Here is a 20334-nt window from a genome sequence, read left to right on the forward strand (position 1 = left end):
CATTGGAGGACCCCCCCCCTGGCCTACAAAGAAATTACTTCAGTGAGGAGTAGTAACCCCAGGGCAGAGGCTACCCGAAAGATTTAGTTGCCAGGATAAACCCTCCATTCAAAGGACCCACAGGGCAGGCAACAAATAAAAGCTTGGCTGTTGGGCTCCAATGAATCTGAGCTGGAGGGCTAGGACCTCAGTAGACTTGGAAGGGGATTTCCAAGGGGGGAATGGCCAGGGAGAAGATTGAGAAAAGACAGAAAAAAAGGAGAAGCAAATAGGAGAGGACAGTGTGCCCAGCCTCCAGAAGGCTTTCTTATAAAGTTCCAATGTAATGAGGAAGTAAACATGATTCTAGCTAAGGAAAGAAAGAAAGGAAAAGAAAGGAGTGGAGAGATGGGAGGTAGAGAGAGAAGGGAGGAAATAAGAAGAATTAAGGAAGGAAGATCCAAATAGGAGGAAGAGAGAAGGAAAAATGGTAGAAGGAGGAAGGGCTGTTAAGAAATGTGGAGAGTTACTGATAAACTTTGGGGTCCTGTTATCACGGGGAAAAGAAGTCCACATTTGGAAGCATGGCCTGGTCACTTCAAACCATAGGCATGTGGTCAGTATGGAGTAAAAGCTGACTCCTTAATCAGGGTCCTCCTGGATGCTACTCCCCTGTGAGCCAAGATGTGTAGGTGATCAGAAACTCATTTAGGAAAACAGAAGAAAAAAAAGCTTAACTTCATGAAGAATGGGGTAGCTAGGTGGCAGAGTGGATAAAACACTGGCCCCGGATTCAGGAGGACCTGAGCTCAAATCCAGCCTCAAACATTTGACACTAGCTGTGTGACCTTGGGCAAGACACTTAACCCTCATTGCCCCGCAAAAACAAAAAAAGAAAATTCATGAATAAAGAATCACAGAATCCATTCCTGACATCCAGCAGGACTTGGGGTGGGTGGGTGGCAATGGAAGGAGAGCTGTGCACTATTGTGTGGCTAAATGAGAGAGGCTTGTATTGCCCTTTCCTAAGACACAGAGGAGCTGGAGAAGATGCGGCCACAGATGCATGCAGTATGATGTGAGGTGTCCCTCACATCCCAATGAAGACAACATCAAACCTGACCCTGCCATCCCGCTGCTGAGATGAGCACATTTCCCACACCAAGAAAAACAAAGCTCTCTCCTACTTCCAGGACTGAGCTTTGTCAAAGGCCCTGCTTTGCTGGAGTCCCCCAAGAGCAGCCTCAGAACTGATCTCCTGCGGGGCACCGAGAGTAAAGGATGTGTCAGTTTTCTTTAAAGCAACCCTACTTGGATGGCATCTTACATTCTCTCTGCCTTCCCAGAGGATGCCCTGGGCCATTCTTCACCCTCACAGTTTCAGGTGGTACAGACACTTCCAACAACCTTGGGAGGTGAGCTGTGATTCTGGGCCCTTGAACTCTGGTGGCTGTTTCTCTGAGTCTGGATGACCTTAGCTTGGTGTCCCCTGAGATGAGTCTCATGTGGCAACCCCAAGTGGAAAGAAAGCCATAAACAGTATGAGGAAATGGCTTCCATGCCCTATATCAGTCAGAGAGTAACTGGAAAACCACAACTAGGAGAAAGTGCATCTAACCTGAATCTAACCTCTGGGCCCCTCTGCCTTGTGGCTTGATCAATCATGCTGGCAAGAGTCCCTTGCATTCCCCCTCTCTCACTGCCCCCTACATCAAGAGAATAACAATGTTCATAGCTAATGTTATTTAGCATTTTAAGCTTTGCAAAGCACTTTATACATTTGTTTGTTCTACTACATTTCAATTCCACACCCACTCATTTTCACTTGCCATGCATCAAGAACTTCAGTTGGCACTGGAGATCCAAAGACCAAAAAAAGTGGCATAGTCCCTGCCTTGAAGGAGTTTATCTTTTACATGGAAGGAGATAACTCATGCACAGATAGGTAAATATAAAAGAGGCACATATAGAAAGCAGATGCAAAGAAATTTCTAAGGAAATCCACAGCCAGGGGAATCAGGGGGGTTTCTTGTAGGCAGTAGAACCTGAGCTGAGCCTTAAAGAGTTCCAAGAGGCAGAGATGGGGAGAGAGTTCTTCCCATTTCTCTGTCTTAAACAGTCCATGGTTAAGGTGGAAAGGGCCAAAGTGAGCAGGATGGTAAAGATCGATAATTTCTTCAGGGTAGGTATTTCTTTCATGGATAGAGATCACAGCCTCTTCCTCATGAGAATCTGTTTTGTTTATGAATTTACAATTTCATTCCTGAGAACTTCTCACTCATCCTGGGCCAACTTCCCCCGCAGAATGTTAGGTCTTGACAGCCTGCCTTTTTTTAAAAAAATCTCTGAATGCTTTGAAATCAACTTTTCAGAATCTCAAGTGTAGGTCAGATTATACTCAGCTCTTCCGTCATCAACTCTAAGATGACCTGATCACTTTCTCCCAAGGGGCCCATAATTTCTAGCAACTTAGCTAAGAGGCTTCAAGAGTTCCCATGGTTCAAAAATTCATCCCCTGAGACCAATTTGGTGCTGAGATTCTGTGACGTTATCTAGGCTGGTTCTTGGGTAATGATCATAAAGGCTGTCCCTGGCTCTGAACTCAAGGTCTTTCCAGCTTGGTTGGATCTGTCTGAGCTTGTGCTCTTCAGTCACAGCCTTGGAGAGCCCTAGGATCATAAATCAGAGATTTAGAGCTAGAAGCCAACTGGTCCAATGGCCTCTTTTCACAGATGAGGATAAATGATTCACCCCAAATCATACAGACTACAAATGGTCGGCCTATTTCTTTGCTATGCTGACATGACAGGAAGGAATTGTGTGTGTGAGGGGCAGGGTGGGTGGGAAGGGGCTGTGGTAGTGGTGGTAGGTGGGGGGAGGGAATGATAGGACAATTCCAAAGGACTCATGATGAAAAATATTATCCACCTTTGGAGAGAGAGCTGATGAATTCTTGAGTACAGAATGAAGCATATTTTTTCACTTTATTTTCCTTGACTTTTTGCAATGTGGCTAAAATGGAAATATGTTTTGCATGACCTCACATGTATAATTGATATCATATTGCTTGCCTTCTCAATCAGTGGGGCAGGCACTTGAGGCACAAAAAAATTTGAAACTCAAAATAAAAAAAAATTTAAATAAACAAAAAAAAATTTAAAAGAATAAAATATTCATTGGGGGCGATAAATGTGTCTAAATGCAAATGCATACAAATTAATCCAGAGATACAGGGAGGGCCAAAAAAGTTACCAATAGCCAGAGATTCCTGGGACAGGGTCTAAACCTTTGAGATTGGTAGAATAGATGGAGTGCTGGGCCTGGAGCCAGGAAAATATGAGTCTATATCTAGCCTCAAACATTTTCTAGCTATGTGACCTTGGTCAAGTCACTTAACTTGTGACACTGAACATCTCAAAACACATAGGCCTGAGATAATCCATTTGGAAGAGCACAGGAGACTCTTCTTACTCCATGATCCAGAGAAGGATAGGGGATGCTGAGTCAGGGTCCTAGAAGGGGAGAGAATAAAGCCAACAAACCTCAGGATTTTGGAAAAAGCCATATTCTCCCTCCTTGCCCTAAGGCTCCTCTCCAGAGTGTTTAATGCTTTCAGCCTCTTCTTACCATTCATTTATTTTTACAGGCAATACACCATTAAGACTCACTAAGAGAACCCCTAAAATGTGATGCTGCTTCTGTAGGTGTCTCATTTAACCAGGAGAAGCCTGGAGATTTAATCCCTTGGCTCATTTCTAGGCAGAAAATGTGACTAGTGAGGATATCATTGTGACTTCTGGATGTTGGGGGGGAAAGCCAGGGTTTTTTTTTTTTGTTTGTTTTTTAGTGGGGCAATTGGGGTTAAGTGACTTGCGCAGGGTCACACAGCTAGTAAGTGTTAAGTGTCTGAGGCCGGATTTGAACTCAGGTACTCCTGACTCCAGGGCCGGTGCTCTATCCACTGCGCCACCTAGCTGCCCCAGAATGCCAGTTTTTAAAAGACTAGCCCAATTTAAATTTCATCCATCTGGCCCAAGGAAAAAGACCAGGTACAATAGGCCAAGATCAGGAAGTGTGTGTGTTTTTTCACATTGAGAAGTACCTCAGTCAACCTCCTTGCTCTACATAGGATCATAGATCTGGAAGTGGAAGGGACCTCAGAGGCCTAATCCAACTCCCTCATTTTACAAATGAGGAAACTGAGGCCCAGTAAGGTTCAGTGACTTGCCCAAGGTCACACCAAAAAAAAAAAAGCAGTAGCAGCAGGATTCAGCCCAAGGCCCTCTGTCTCTTCTTTCCCTTCTTAGACGGCATCAGAAATACCAAGGCATAGCTGTGGATAATCCTATCTGGCTCTTGTCAGTCTTCCCAAGGGTTAATAGCATCTGGAGCCCCTTTGCATCTGCACAGGCACCATACTTTCCCAATGGGATACTGTACCCTTAAACTTGAGATTCACTGCTTCCCAAAAATGAGGGACTTTTGAACAGCTAGGACTCACCATTATAATCCAACAACCTTGCACCATTGGGCAACAGTCAACCGTCTGATACCTGCCCAATCAGATCTCCCAGGCCAGCAGCTCTAAGACCTCAGGGGCTAGATAGCCTCGGTCATTCTCAGGTGCTATAATGAGCAGCTGGGTAGAGGTAATGACGCAATGACTACCAGAGTCCTACCTCAGAGATTTTGTTTAAGAACTTTGACTTTCATACCTCATGCTTCTAAGAAAATGGGGAAGAGAGTCATCCTAATGCCTGATATTATTAGAATACCTTCTTCTTATGGATAATCCGGAACCTGTATGCTCCATTGGTGTCCACACAACAGTCAGTTGATAAATAATTATTAAGTACTTACTCTATGCCAGGCACATAGTTTATTTGCTAATCAAAAAAAGAAAAAAGTCTGCTCTCAAGGAGTTCACAGTCTAATGGTAGGGAAGGCAATATACAAACCAGTACATACAAATAAGCTACATACAGGATAAATTGGAGATAATCAACAAAAGGGAAGGAACTAAAATTAATGAGACCTTGAAAAGATGTCTTGTACAAAGTGAAGAGAACAAGAAGGATGATGGTGGCACAGATGGTGTTCACTTACTCGCATCCACCAAGAAGACACAGTCAGTGAAAGAAGACTGGCTGTAGCCACCATATTAGAATTCCTTTGACCTAGGGGCAAGCCCAGCCTCTCCATTCCCCTTTTGTGAGCACTGATCAAGACATGCCTTATCTTTGCTGGTGAGAAGAGAGACAGGAAGAAGCCTGAGTGAGAAGAAACCTACCTTCATAGTTGGCATGAAAGCCTTGGGCACTGACGGCATAGTCACTCACAAGCCACAGAGAGAGGACGACACCTGTGCTGACAATGGGGGCAGGAAGCTGGAAACCTGTTAACCTAGAAGGCAGGGAAAAAGAGAAAAATCAGAGTGAAAATGAATTAAAAAAAATATTAATCCCCTTAACTCTTACAAGTCAATATTTTGTCTCTCTGATTAGTTTTAGTTAAATTACTTTGATGTAACCCTTTTCCCACTGGCTCTCTTTTCTCTTGAATTTTCCTCCTCAACAGTCCCCTCCCCACATCTGTCAACCCTTTCCCTAGTTTGGGGGTTTAATTTCAATGATTTCTTTTTTTCCTTGTATTTCTCTATTTTTTCCCTATTTTCCCTTCTTTTTCTCCTTTTAGGTAGGTGGTTAGTTCAAAATCCCAATCCCATACCTTCCAACTCATTTAAAAAAATGATTATTTTCTAAACACTAACTCAATCACCAAGGACCTGAATGACTGCTTGAGCACCTTTTAGGGAGGCTGAAGACTGTATTGCCGTGTGAGAAAAGAGACTGATCCCTGAGGTCCTTTGGATTCTGAATCCCTGGAACAAGGTGATGTGAGTAATTTAAGCAAACCCCTTGTGGGAACTCAGAGTCCAGAGAGGTAAGTATAAGTGAGGTCAGCTGGGCTGGGTGGCAACTGGCTTTATGGATAGGATGATGGAAGCAAGCCAGGAACACCTGGATTCAAATCCCACCTTAGGCATTTCTTAGTTGTATGTCCCTGGACAAGTCAACTGGTTTCTCTTGGCCTTACTTTCCTTATCTATAAAATGAAGATAATAATACCTATAGCAGCTACCTCACAGGATCATTCTGAGGATCAAATCTGATAATGTATGTAAAGTCCTTTCAAACCTTAGATGGCCATATAAATATCAGGTATTGTTATTATTTGGTCTGAATCTATAATCTCATCCATCTGGGTAGCTTCCTGAGAAGAGAGTTCTCTCCACGAAAGCAGGATGGGAACTTAGAGTTTTTAAGTGTTACTTGGAATACTGAGCGGTTAAATGACAAGTTTAGGGTCACACTGCCACTATGTGTCAGAGAAGGAACTTGACCCAAAGTCTTCTGGTTGACTGTCTATCTACCATGGCATTGCTTGAGTTCTTAAAGAGGGGATAGGGAGGAAGGATGAGAATTTGGAACACAAAGTTTTAAAAGTGGATGTTACAATTTGTTTTTATGTGTAAGGTGGGGAAAATTCTAAATAAATACATACATGAATGAATATCTACTATGACACTCCATAATGTGTCTGCACAAAAAATTACATGTAAGAGGTGAGGCCTGACCACCCTGATGTGTATGACCAGAGTTAACCTGCACAAAGATTGGCAGGAGCCAGCTCCTCTCCCACTTCCATTTCTCTTGGCTTCCCAGCCCACTATCTGGATGCTTCCTCATAAGGTCCCTGCCCAGTGGCCTCCCCTTGCAGCTTAGATGCCCAGTGGAGAAGGTATGAACTGCTTCAAGAATTTCACCAGCACCTTTGCAGGCATCTCTTAGCCCAGAGTCCAGCAGTGGTTTTCTTCCTCTCACACCCACCCCTCAATCCCTGTTGTCATTGTCATCATCGGTCCCTTTGGCACCCTCTGCTGGCACCTTCAGATAGTGCAGCTCTGAAGCCTGGTTTAATTCCATTAATGCCAGGGCTCTTCTCAAACAATCAAGTCCCAGGACCAAGTAGGGGGTCTGGAAGGTTGAGTATTTCTCTTAGGGAAAGCTATTAAGGATGCTTCCTAGCTGTGTGACCCTGAGCAAGTCACTTAACCTCTCTCTGCCTCAGTTTTCTCATCTTCAAAACGAGGATAATAATAGCAGCTACTTCACAGGGTTGTTGTGAAGACCAAATAAGATAGCCCCTGTAAAGCTATTTACCAACTTTAGGGCACTGCAAAAATGCCAGCTCTTATTATTATTGCTATTAACAAGAACGACAATGACAACAATGGAGATGATGATGATGATAAAGACAGAACCATAAGGCTTGGGTTGGTAGGGCAGGCATTGACAGCATAAGGTTTCTGAAAATGTTCTCTGCTTCCTCAAATTTTCCTAGAGTACATTATCTGGAAATCTCCTTTAGACCAACCAAATTCTATCTTGTATCCCAGTTATTTGTGCCTATGTCTATCCCTTAGGTATTAGTGTGCAGGCGCAGGAGGGGCTTGGGGGGGGGAGGAAAATAAAACAGATACAATGAATTATCTAGATGTATGTTCCAGACAATTTGATTAAATTTCTATTAAATTCTGTGTGTAGAACACTCTGCTAGGCTCTGGAGAGAAAGAAAGGTATGGAGTAGTAGAAGGAACACTGGATTTCTTGGAATACTGAACTTAGAGTCACAGGACCTGAGTTAAAATCTTGGCTTTGACACTTATTGGCTATGTGACTTTGAACAGGTCACTTAACTTCTATGGACCTTAGTTTCCTCTTTTGTAAAATGAGGATATTGCACTTGACCTCTAAGGTCCTTTAACTACTCTAAATCTATGATAATATTCAGTAAAACATAATCCTAAACCACTTAGATCTCATTCTGGTAGAGAGACCCAACACATATACACACACAAATAATTATAATCCAAAATTGTTTTTAAAAAGCACAATTAAACTATGTAAAGTATGAAGAAGGAAAAATCATTTCCCACTTGGAAGCCAAGGGCAATTCACAGGGAGGGTATAATACTTGAGGGGAATATTGAAGAAAGATAATATTTCAGCATGTGGAAAATTAGAAGGGTTGAGGGTCATCAGAGGGACTTGAGGTGAGTATAAGGATCCTTAGGGTGAGGACACCATCAAATCTTTGAGGAACAAAGCAGGCATCGTGTTGACTGAGGGTCAACAAGAAGTGGGCTTCACAGAGCCAGAGAATATCAGAATTAGAAGAGACCACCTTAGAAGTCTCTAATCCAAGCCAACTATGCAGAAATCTTGACAAGCAGTCATCCAGTCTTCACTTGAAGACCTCCAATAATGAATAACCAACCATCTCCCGAGACAGACAACCATTAGAAAAATCTAATTGTCAGGCTTTTTCTTGTTTGTTTAAATCTTTCATTGAACTAAAATCTGACTCTCAAACTTCTCCCATCACACCTAGTTTTTACTCTCTAGAGGAAAGCACAACAAATCTATTTTCTGAAAGGTAGTTTCAAGGTATGTTTTTTCTTTTTCCAGTGGTGGAAATGCACTGAGTTACCCTCACTCTCTCACCTAGTTCCCCTTGTGGCTAAGGGGGCTTTCAAAGGACAGCTGCATAGCTGTCAGGGGTGCATAGCCATCTGGCATTAGGGTAACTAAGTCCAGAACTCTGGACTCATGAATGTTTTTATTGATCACACTCCTCTTTACCCCTATAAACAATAAATTAAACTTGGAAGGACCATTGGAATAGGAGTATCACAAAAGAAGTTGACCATCTGTGTTCCCTATACTAAAATGAGAGCAGAACAAAAGGAAATGATAGTGCATTATGATAGGAAGCACTGAAATAAGTTGGGTATGAAAAAGAACTTCCAGGTGGTAAATATCATTTAGCCCCAAACAGGCAACCAAGTCTCCTTTCCTGTAGACATCTTAGAGTTCCATAGCAATCCATCTGTCACAGCCTGCCTCAAGACAGAGTGAGGGCTTGGATGACCTGCCAAATCCCTTCCCATCCCTTAACATATATGACTATAGATGTCCTTCTTTGGAGTAGGACCAAAGCCTCAGTGCAATGCTTAATCATGCTCAGTGGCACTGCCTTGCAGTTAAGTGACTGCTAAGATGGCAGACTCCTTTCCAAGCAAAACATTGGTTTTATTACAAAAGTTGGTTCTGCAATATTTCAACTGGCATTAAAGATTCCGAGGCCCTAATTCCTTGATACCACATTGACACAAGCTGTGAATGGCTAATGTACATTGTCAGCAAACAATTACAGTTTAGAACTCACAATATATTGCGTTGCAATTACAGAGACAATTTACATAGGGATTTTCACCAAGCTCATATTTAGCAATACCGTGGCACTTTCAGTGTGCTAGAAATAAATCTAGGCAGAGTGTTCTTCCTGCCTGAGGAAGGACCTGTTCAAACACACCAGCCATTGGGAGTCTCAGCAGGAGGGAACTGGTGTGGGCTGGGATCTTTCTCCACCACCTAAGACAGTATCATTGTCAGGTAAACCTCCAGAATAGGAACTGAACCCAAAGAGCTATTGGCAGAAACTGCTAAAACTGCATGCCAAGAACTACAAACACAAACTTTTAGATTTTGCCATCCTTTATCTGACACATTGAAAGAAGGAAAGCCCAGCTCGATAATGAATGGAGACATTTTAGATTTGAAAATCTTATTAGAGAAATATGGCACCTTTATCTTACTGGGGGGAAAAGGGAAGTGTGAGGGCTGGAAATAGCCTTAGATTTGCTGTTAGTTATACTTTTCTGTCAACTGTAACACAGAAAGAAATGGCCTTTTATAAAAATCTGATGTTCACAATATATTTTAAGTCACACTCTTCTTCATCTTTAATCAGTTTTATTTTCAGTTCAACTCTCCCTTGAGCATGACTATCTTTGCTTTTCCCCTTGGCAGAGTGACCTGGGAGCTGTGGGTATTGCTTATTATTGGGTGCTGTGTGGGGGAGTTAGTTGATAGCTTGTTAATGACTAACAGCCTGTGGGTTGGCAGGTAAGACATGGTAGGCTAAGTATATATGAAAGCAGCATTTTTCCGAAGCTGTCATGACCTAGAGGTAGTTGTTTTGGACAAAGAAACAGGCAGTTTCAAGATGGAAGACAGAAAGGACTGATTTTTTTTTTTTGCTATTTAGGAGAGATGGATACCAAAGGTGCTGTTCCCATGGTATGTAGGGTATAAACTCTCTACATTGTCCTTCATAAGGTGGTCCCCAATTATATGTGCCGACAGTGTAACTGGTTAGGAAAAAAGTGGATTGAGTAAGGTTTGTCTATTCTTTAGTCTATTAGGGAAGATATTTTTTTCCAGAAGAAAAAGGTCTAGCCTTTCAACTTTAGACCAGTGAGCTTCAATTCCTGGCAACAATCTAGAGTGTATTATTAAAGGGAAGGTTTGTGAAGACTTAGAAAGAGAAGCAATGATCACTGAAGGCAAACATGATGTTGTTAAGAACATCTCCTGCCAGCCTCTCTCTTTAAGTGCTACTAGAAAGGTTGATTGGAAGGAATAATATCGACATAGTTTAGTCAGAATTCAGTAAGACATTTGAAAAAGTTAGCTATCATATCCTTGGGGTGAACATGGAGAGATGTGGACTAGATGTTAATATAGCTAGATGAATTCAGAACTGATTGAATGACTAAAGCAAAAAGGCAGTGAATAAAGGAGCAATGTTAGCCTGAAGAGATGTTTCTAGTGGAATCCCTTAGATAACTGCCTTGACCCTGGTCTCTCCAACATTGTCTTAAGGACTTTGATGAAGATGCATTTGGCATAACTACTGAATTTAGTGATAATAAATTGAGGAGAGAGAATGAATACATTGGACAACATAGTTAAGATTCAAATGTATCTTGGCAGCCTAATATGATGGGTTGAATATAATAAAATGAAATTTAATACGGACAAATGTAAAGTCCTACTTTGGGGTTAAGAAAACCCAAACAATGGCTCAAATATGAGATGGAGGAGTCATGGGTAAACAACAGTTGGCATGAAAAAGACCTAGGAGTATTAGTAGATAGTAAGTTCAATATGAATGAATAGCAATTAATAAAGATAGTGAGGTCTTGGGTTGTATTAACAAAGAGATCATGTTCAGAACAAGAGAAGTGATGAACATATTAAAATGAAACATAGACAACATCTGCATTATACTATAGCATTCCTGGGGAGTACTATGTTCCATTATGAAGACTGATCAATAAATAAGAATTTATTAAATGCCTACCATCAGCCAGTCACTGTGCAGCCAGATTTTAGGATGGGCATTGACCAACTGCAATGGGTCCAAAAGATGGCAATCAGGATGGTGACAGAGAACCATACCATATAAAGACTGATGAAAGGAGCTAGGTATGTTTAACTTAGAGAAGAGAAGACTTGGGAAGGTAGAAAGGATATATTTAATAACTGTCTTTAGGTATTTAGGAAAGTATCATAGGAAATAGAGATTAGACTTATTTTTCTTATCCTTAAAGGGAAGAATTAGTAAAAATGGATGAAAGTTGCATAGAGGCCAAGAAAAGAAAAGAATATGTAAAGAAAAAACTTCTAAACAATTAGAATGATCAGAAAATCAAATATGTTGCTTTGGCAAGTTTCCATCAGTCACAGCCTTCAAGCAGTGGTGGGGTAGCAACTGTCAGTTACTATAGAAAGGATTCCTGCTTTGATATGGCTTGCTATCTGAGGACCTTCCAACTCCATGATTTTGTGAGTCTGAAGAAGGGAGGAAATCTAGAAAGAAATTTTAAAAAAGAGTTCAAGGGATTGAAGAGGAATCCTGATTCATATCAGCAACTTGCTGAAGAGGAGAGTGTGACTGTATAGAGGAAGAAAAGGAGAAACTGACTCCCAATTTTGGAACAGGCATGAGGTTTGGTCATGGATGATGAATGTGGTTCCTCCAGTGCAGCCCTAGCAGAATCTGTGCTTCCAGCAGGTCATGTGCATCCCACAAAGGATATGTGGGCACTTCCACTACTCCCAAATGCTCACTTTTCTTTGTAGTTTAAAAATTATATAAGCTTAATGACTGTCAACAAAAATTAATAAATAAGTATGCTAAATAAGAAATAAAACATTACATAAAACTCTTAGCAATTAACTGGGTGGAACAAAGTGAATTACCAAACAACCAACAAAACATAATTTTGTTCTGAGTTCCCTTCCAAGTCTTTCTGAGGTTCTGCTTACTACCCTAGTCCCCCTTTCCCTGTCTTTCAGTCTCTTGACTTTCTCTGTCTTGATCACTCTCTCTTCCCTTCTTATCTATTCCTTCTTTGGTCTCTTCTTTTGCCTCTTCCCTCTCCCTTCTCTCACTCTTTCCTCACCTACCTCTTTTTTTTTTTTTTTAGTGAGGCAATTGGGGTTAAGTGACTTGCCCAGGGTCACACAGCTAGTAAGTGTTAAGTGTCTGAGGCCGGATTTGAACTCAGGTACTCCTGACTCCAGGGCCGGTGCTCTATCCACTGCGCCACCTAGCTGCCCCTCCTCCCCTCCCTCTTACTCACTCTCTCCTTCCTTTTCCTCCTCCTCCTCCTCCTCTTCTGTCTCAGTACTTCTCTCTTTGTGCCTCACCTCTCTCACCTTCTCTCTTTCCCTTCCATCTATCCTTTCTCTTATTTTTCACTTTCTTCATTTCTCCTCATTTATCTTTTCCTCTTTATCTTTTCTCCTCTTTCCCATTCTTCCTTTCTCCTTTCCTTGCTCCCTCCCTCGTGCTTTTTTCTTTTCATTCTTTCTTTAACTTTCTTGTTTCATATAGTTACAGTCAGTGTGTAAATGGTTCTGGTCCTACTGATCTTGCTTTGCAATCCTCTATGTAAATCTTCCCATATTTCCTTGTAAACTTCATAGGCATTCTTTTTATGGCACCATAATATTCTATTATGTTAATATGCCAAAATGTATTCAGCCATTCTCCAATTGTGGGAAATATGTTATGTCCTTTTTTTTTTCTAACACAAATGGAGGATCGATGAATATTTCTGTAAAGAAAAGCCATTTATTGTCTTCTGTGACATTTTTTTAGGATAAATTCCTAGCAAAGGAGTTGGTGGGTCAAAAGGTAAAATGTGTTTTTGTTCTCCTTTTGCATGTTACCATACTGAAGGTCTTACATTTCTAGAATATCTGGGAGGTTTCAAGTCACTTCCTTCACATCACTGTGAGGAAAGGCATGCAAACATTATTTTCCCCATTTTATAGATTAGGAAAGTAAGAGTCAGAAGAGAAAAGTGACTTGCTTGCAATTACCCAGCCAAAAAGTAGCAGAAATGGGACTCAAATCTGGGTTCTCGGGTGATGCCTGGCTGTCCTTTCATGATACTGCAACTGCCTCATCAAGCTTGCAATGGGGCAGAGAGGAGTCTTATTACTACCCCCAGATAGAAAAGAGGCTGAATGGGAATTTCTGACACTCTATTGAGGGGTATGGAAGAAGCCTATGTAGAGCTGACGTAGCTACTCAGAAGGCAATTGTCATACTAAGACAAGATGGACAGTAATCAATCCAAGTTCTGCTTATTCACATGAAAACTTATGACAAAGCCTGGACAGCACCACTGGTATTTCAGGCTTTGCATTCCTGAAACTGAAGGATTTGGGGGCATAGGTGTTCTTTTCATTTCTCCTTCTAATTGAAGGCCATGCCTTTGGAAGAGAAAAACATGAGTGAGCAATGGTCTTTTGAAATTATCCAAAAAAAAAGGATTTTTTTGGACTGTAGCTTAGGATGCCCAAGTGGCAGGATGGAATCCAGTCCTTATAGGGATGAGATGCAGTTCTTGAAAAATAAGTAATGTGTATGTATATACACACATATGTGTGTATGTATGTATATGTGTGTATACAGAAACCTGCTAATCTCTCGAGGTGATTTTAAACTTAATTTTTAAGCAGGCAAGAGAAAACAATGCCCCAAGAAAATGGTAACACCAGAAAGCAGCATGGTACTAGTAGATAGAATACTAGCTCTAAAGAGAGAAGTCCTGAGTTCATTTCCCTATCTCTGATGCTTATTGCTTTTGTGACCTTGGGCAAGTCACTTAATCGTCTTCTGTCTCGGTTTCCTCAAATCTAAAATGAGGGGCTTGAACAAATAAGTTTTGAGACTCCTGCTATGATTCGCTGATCCTACAATGAAGAATAGAATGTAATCTATTTGAGACCAGGTTTTATTTTTTCTGTTTGTATCCCCAGTGACTAGTATAGTGCTTGGAACATTTGATTTTTTTGTCCGGTTATTATATTTCTTTTTTTTTATGTCCAATGTGAAAATATCATGTACTGGCTTAGATGGGGGACCAATCTATAAGGTATGATCTTAGAGAGTTATCAGAGATCCTGATATGTGTTACCCCTGACCACATAGCTAGAATGTGTCAGAGGTAGGACTTAAACCAGGTCTACCTGATTCCAAGGCCAGTCTGCTAACCTTTATAACACTCTACTTTTTGTCCAGCATACAATAAATACATTTAATAAATATATGCTGAATTGAATTATAGTAACAACAGGTATAACATAGAAAGGAGAGCTCTGGTGGAGCAGTTTTGCCCATGCTGTGAAAAATAGGGGATATAAAACCCCCAGATGCTGGAAGGAGAATGTGAACAGTTCTTTCCTAAAACAGATCACAGAGTGGACACAGAGAGAAGCCCTAGTACCACCCACCTGGCTTATTGAAATAGCCTCCTGCCAGGTCTCACCACCTCTGCTTAGTCTGTGCTCCAATTCATCCTTCAATCTGTTGCTAGAATAACCTTTCCTATGTATAGATCTAAACATGACATGGCTCTGCTCAAAAGGCTTCCTCCTGGGAATTCCAGGATAGTGTTTTTAGATCCCCGAATGAACAACAACCCAAATGTGAGTAGAGCTTGGACCATGGGTGGTAGATTTCAAGACCAATGAGGCAGATTTCAGCCTTAATACAAGAAGTTTCCAGTAATCTGGAAGGAGCTGATTGACAATGAAATAATAAACTTCCCTATATGGTAAGGAGCTCATTGTCACTTGAGGTGTTCAAGTCAAGGCTTTTAGGGTGGCCAACCATTCATCAGGAGAAGGGGGTTCTGTTCAGCAAGGCTGAAGGAGATGACCTCTAAGATCTCTCCAAACTCTTTAGAGTTTGATCTGTTTTGGGGTACTTGTTCCTTGGGGGATACCAAGTAAACTGGTCAGTTGAGCAATTTCTTCCCAACCCAGGGCTTCCACTCTGCAACTTCAATGGAATTTTGTGATATATTAATGCTTCCCAGCCTCCACCCCATGGCAAGACAGGGAAAACCTCAGGATCTCTATTATTAACCTGGTCTCTCAGAGAGAAAGAGCTAATTAAATAGTTCCTTAGGTTAAGGATTATGATATTTTACACTTATATACCAAGTTTAGCCACCCACAGATCTTTGCAATCTACTACCTTAGTTCATCCTCATAGCCACAGAGCTATGGAATAAAATAGAATCTCCATTTCATAGAGGAGGAAACTGAGATCCAGAGAGGTTCAGTGACTTACCCCAGATGGCAAATGTGCCATTATTGGTCTATTTGAAATGAAACTTCAGAATTTCCATTTCCTAGGACCCTGCAGACCATGCTGCTTTAAATATGCAAAAATGTGGGCAATTAGTGGAGGTACCTGTCAGCACAGTCAGCCATCTAGTCTCAAGTTCCCCCCACCCCCATCCCCAACTCTCAGTGTTCTCTGGAGCTATTATTCCCCTGGCCTATTTATAGACTTCCTGTGTCCTCCCACCCACAAGTTCCCAAATATTGTCATAAGTACCTGCTGTTTCTTGGCAGTTTTGTAGGATAAACTTGTTGCTCTCTGGGGACAGATATAGAGATTAAATTCTATCTGAGTCACTCAAATTGATTTACTGATTGATTAACTGAGTCATTCAATCCCAAAGTATGTTAATTATTACATCCCTACTATATATCCAGCAGAGCACAAGGCACTATGGGAATTACATAGAAATAAGAGGTAGGGCCTCTATTTTATAAGGGCCTCTGTTACACAGCATATTGAGGAAACTAAGATATGTAATGAAAAGTGAAACAATAGCCTAAGAGAGTAGGAGGAACTCTGTATTTGGAGCCAGGAGAATTGAATTCCAATCTTGGTTCTGCCACTACCCAATTGTATGACCTAGTCTATGATCCAGGGCTCTATGGCCTCTTAAGGTACAAAAGGCAAAAGGTTGAGGTGTTGGACTTGATTATATAATTTCAGGCTCACGGAATTTAGATCTGGAAGGTATGATCTAGCCCAGCCTCCTAGTCTCCCAAAGACAGAAGTTGATTGAAGTCCATTGAAGGGAACATATTTTCCTGAGGGCATGCTAAGGTCTTTCTGGCTCTAATGTTCCATGATTATGTTTCTTATGCTAAGCAACATATTGAAAAAATGCTAAATGAGAGGACTAGAAAATGATAATTATGTGATATCAGAAGATGGAAAAATTGTTGGGCTGTGGTAGGGACAGAAGGCTTTGTGGGGGAAATAGTTGCACCTTGAATGAGCATAAAATATGGATGAGTGAGAAGGCATAGGGAAGAGTACCAGCGTAAATGGGTAGTACTATAAGCAAAGCTATGGAGGCATAAATAGATACCGCCAGTTCTGGGGAAAGTGAGGGGACCACTTCAGTGGCAGGGAAGTTTGTGCAGGCAACAGATGGGAAAAAAAGCTGAGAAAACTGAAAAGAGGGAGAAAAAGCTGGGTATTCAAATAACTTGTATTTATTCAGCACTTCAAAGCCTGTAGGGGGCAGCTAGGTGGCACAGTGGATAAAGCACTGGCCCTGGATTCAGGCGGACCTGAGTTCAAATCCAGCCCCAGACACTTGACACTTACCAGCTATGTGACCCTGGGCAAGTCATTTAACCCTCATTGCCCTGCAAAACAAAACAAAACAAACAAAAAAACCCAAAAAATCAAAGCCTGCAAACAATTTTTTCTGTATGGTAGGTGATTCAATTATAATATACTATACCTGTATGGAAAGTGGTTTAATTATATACTATACTCTATATGGTAGATGATTCATTTATAATATACTATACCTGTATGATAAGTGATTCAGTTATATATTAAGCCCTGTACTGTGATTCAATTCTTCAAATTTCACAGATTAGGAAATTTAGACTTACACAGGCAGGTAACTTGCCTTTAATCATACATTGAGAGAGTTTTTAAGGCAGGATTTGAACCCTTACCTTCCAATTCCAATTCTAGTGTTCTTTTTCAAATGATGCCCTCCCTGCAGAGAACCTTGAATGTAAAGCTAAATGATTATGATTTTTAGTCTTTGGTAGGGAAAGTAGCCACTGCAGATTCTTATGCATCAATGGACATGATCCTAGTATTATTTTATAAAGCTCAGTTTGTGAATAGTAGATTGAATAGGGATAGAGCAGGAGAGTTCCACAACAGTAAGGAAACCACTGCAACATTCTAGGTAAGAAGAAATGAGATTAGAGATTTTTTTTTTGTGGGGCAGTGAGGGTTAAGTGACTTGCCTAGGGTCACACAGCTAGTAAGTATCAAGTGTCTGAGGCCAGATTTGAACTTAGGTCCTCCTGAATCCAGAGCCAGTGCTTTATCCACTGTGCCACCTAGCTGCCCCCAAGATTAGAGATTAAGGGAATCCCTTTGGGAATGGTAAAGGAGGTCATATGGGAACCAGGCCATGTATGTAGAATGCATTGTGAAGGAAAAATAAATTGGACTTAGGTATTTGGGAGAGGGAGAAAGCAAAGTTTGGGGAGATGGAGGTTTCAAACTTGGAAAACAGGGTAAATGACTGTACCATTGGAAAAAACAAGAAGGACAGTAAGAGGAGGTGATTCTGGGGAAAGTGAATGAATTTTGTAGAGGGAATGGTGGGGCATCCAAAAACTCACTGGTAGATGGTTAGAAATACAGAAACCAGGAAAGCTCAGACTAGAGATATGACCCCAGGAATCACTATATAGAAAAAAATGGCTGAAGCTGAGAGAGTAGATAAGATCACTGAGAGAGAGGGTATATATAGAGAAAAGCAGAAATATAAGGACTGAACTTCAGGAAATATTCATGAAGAGAATGAGGAAAGGGAATTGGAAAAGAGTAGAACTGGTTAGGAAGGCAAGAATTGAGTGAGGTGAGTGCAGTGTCACAAAAGTAGGAAAGTCCAAGAACTAAATAGATCCTAGTCCCATGGTTAGAACAAAATCCATCCCAGAATATTCAAAGGGTTAGGGCACATGATAACTGAACCACTGTGGGTAATCTCTGAAGAATTTGCAGAAATGCTATGAAACTATATCAACAAATATTTTATTTTTTTACAGGAAGAAAAATGGATGCATTAAATTACAGGTCGGTGAGCTTGGCATTCAATGCCTGGGAAAAATTCTAGAATATATTATTAAACAGATGACTGGTGGCCACATAGAAAAGTAAGAGGTAATCATTATCAGCCAGCATGGGTTCATTAAGATCAAGTCATGCCAGATTAACCCAATTTCCTTTTTGAAAGGGTTACTAGCCTGGCAGATCAAGGGATTTCAATAAGGCATTGAACAAAGCCCCTCATGATATCCCCATGGAAAAGATAGAGTAATGAGGGCTAGATGATATTATAATTAGGTGGATTTGGAACTGGTTGAATGATCAGACCCAAAGAATGGTTACTAATTAATTGATGTTAGCCTGAGTGTCCCAGGGATCTGTCCTCGGTCCTATTCTGTTAAACATTTTTATCAATGACTTGGCTAAAGGCATGCTTATCAAATGTTGCAGCTGACACAAAGCTGGTTGGGTTAGCTCATTCAATGGATGATAGACTTGGCTCTGAGAGGCATCTCTGATGAATGAATGTTGTATTTGGAATCAGAAAACCTGCTAGTTACAAGGTGGTTGGACTTTGGACAATTCACTTCACTCTCTCTGGGCCCCAATTTCCTCCTCTGTAAACATGAGGTAGGCCACAATAATTGATATTTATATAGGGCTTTAGGGTCTGCAAAGTGCTTTCATACTTTTCTTACCTGAGCTTCTAATAATCTTGTATTGTTATTCCCAATAATCCTGTATTATTGTTCCCATTTTACAGATAGTCATTATGAGAAATACACAAAGTATGTCTTGGAAATGAATAGTGACCTGGGTCCAAAATGGAATAGGAGGAGAAAATTATACACATACACACATATCTCCAAAGCACATACAAAATAATACAAAGTGATACTAGGAAGGTGAGTGCACTACTAGCTAGGAGACTCCATAAAGTCTTGTATAGAATCTATCCTAAAGGAAGGGAGGGGATTCAAGAGGTAGAGGTAAAGAGGCAGGGCATTATAGACAGGGCAACCACTTGTGCAAATGCAAAGAGGTAGGAGATGGATGGTTATAAACAGGAAATAGCTAATGGATCAGTTTGGCAGGAACAACATGTGAAAGAGAAGTATAATATGAAATAATCCTGGAAAGTTGGATTATGGGAGTCAAATTATGAAGGGCCTTAAATGCCAAGTTGAGAAGTTTCTATTTTATCCTACAGATAGTTGGGAGCCACTGAAGATTTTTGAGTCAGGGGTAGCATGGCCAGATCTTTGTTTCAGTAATATCAATTTGGCGCCTATGTGGAGGATGGATTGAAGAGAGGAGAGTCTAGAATTGGAGAGACCAATTAGGAGGCTATCACAATAGTTCAGGAGAGAAGTAATGAGGGCCTGAATACTAGGTAGAACCTGTGTGAGAAGAGAGAAGGGGATAGCTATGAAATGTCATGGAGATAGAATCAATGAAAACTTGGCAACTGACTGCACATGTTTTGGGTGGTGGTGGTGGTGGTAGTATTAATGGAGAATGAGAACTTGAAGATAACTCTGAGATCGCAAACCTAAGAGGATGGTGGTGCCCTTACCAGTACTGGAGAAATTTAGAGGAAGGATGAACTTGGGAGAATATGCGTTCCTTGGTGGGTATATTGAATTTGAGATGACTATGGGACATCCAAAAGGAAGCTGGTAATGCAAAGAGGGCCTGAAGTTTAGGAGAGATATTTGGAGTGGTTAGGGATTATTGATAGGTATTTGTTTTGGAAAACATAGTATATGATTTTAATGGGTACAGCTTTCTTTTTTTCCTCTTTTTTTGCTGAGCAATTGGGGTTAAGTTACTTGCCCAGGGCCACACAGCTAGTAAGTGTTAAGTATCTGAGGTCAGATTTGAACTCAGGTCCTCCTTACTCCTGGGCCAGTGCTCTATCCACTGTGCCACCTAGCTGCCCCAAGGGTACAGCTTTCTTAAACATTA

The 20334-nt window shown here is 41.0% G+C and overlaps 1 protein-coding gene across 2 annotated transcripts in view; it reads right to left on the reverse strand.

The window, feature by feature from the left end:
* The window catches only part of CSMD2 (CUB and Sushi multiple domains 2), a 1007742-nt gene that overhangs the window by 795331 nt on the left and 192077 nt on the right, over positions 1 to 20334 (reverse strand). For both annotated transcript variants that reach the window (XM_043994712.1, XM_043994711.1), the window contains exon 3: positions 5270 to 5382. In XM_043994712.1, coding sequence (XP_043850647.1) covers positions 5270 to 5382 — 113 coding nt within the window. The remainder of the gene's footprint in view (positions 1 to 5269; positions 5383 to 20334) is intronic.

The sequence above is a fragment of the Dromiciops gliroides genome, chromosome 3 (genome assembly GCF_019393635.1).
Source record: "Dromiciops gliroides isolate mDroGli1 chromosome 3, mDroGli1.pri, whole genome shotgun sequence".
In the NCBI taxonomy this organism is placed as follows: Eukaryota; Metazoa; Chordata; class Mammalia; order Microbiotheria; family Microbiotheriidae; genus Dromiciops; species Dromiciops gliroides.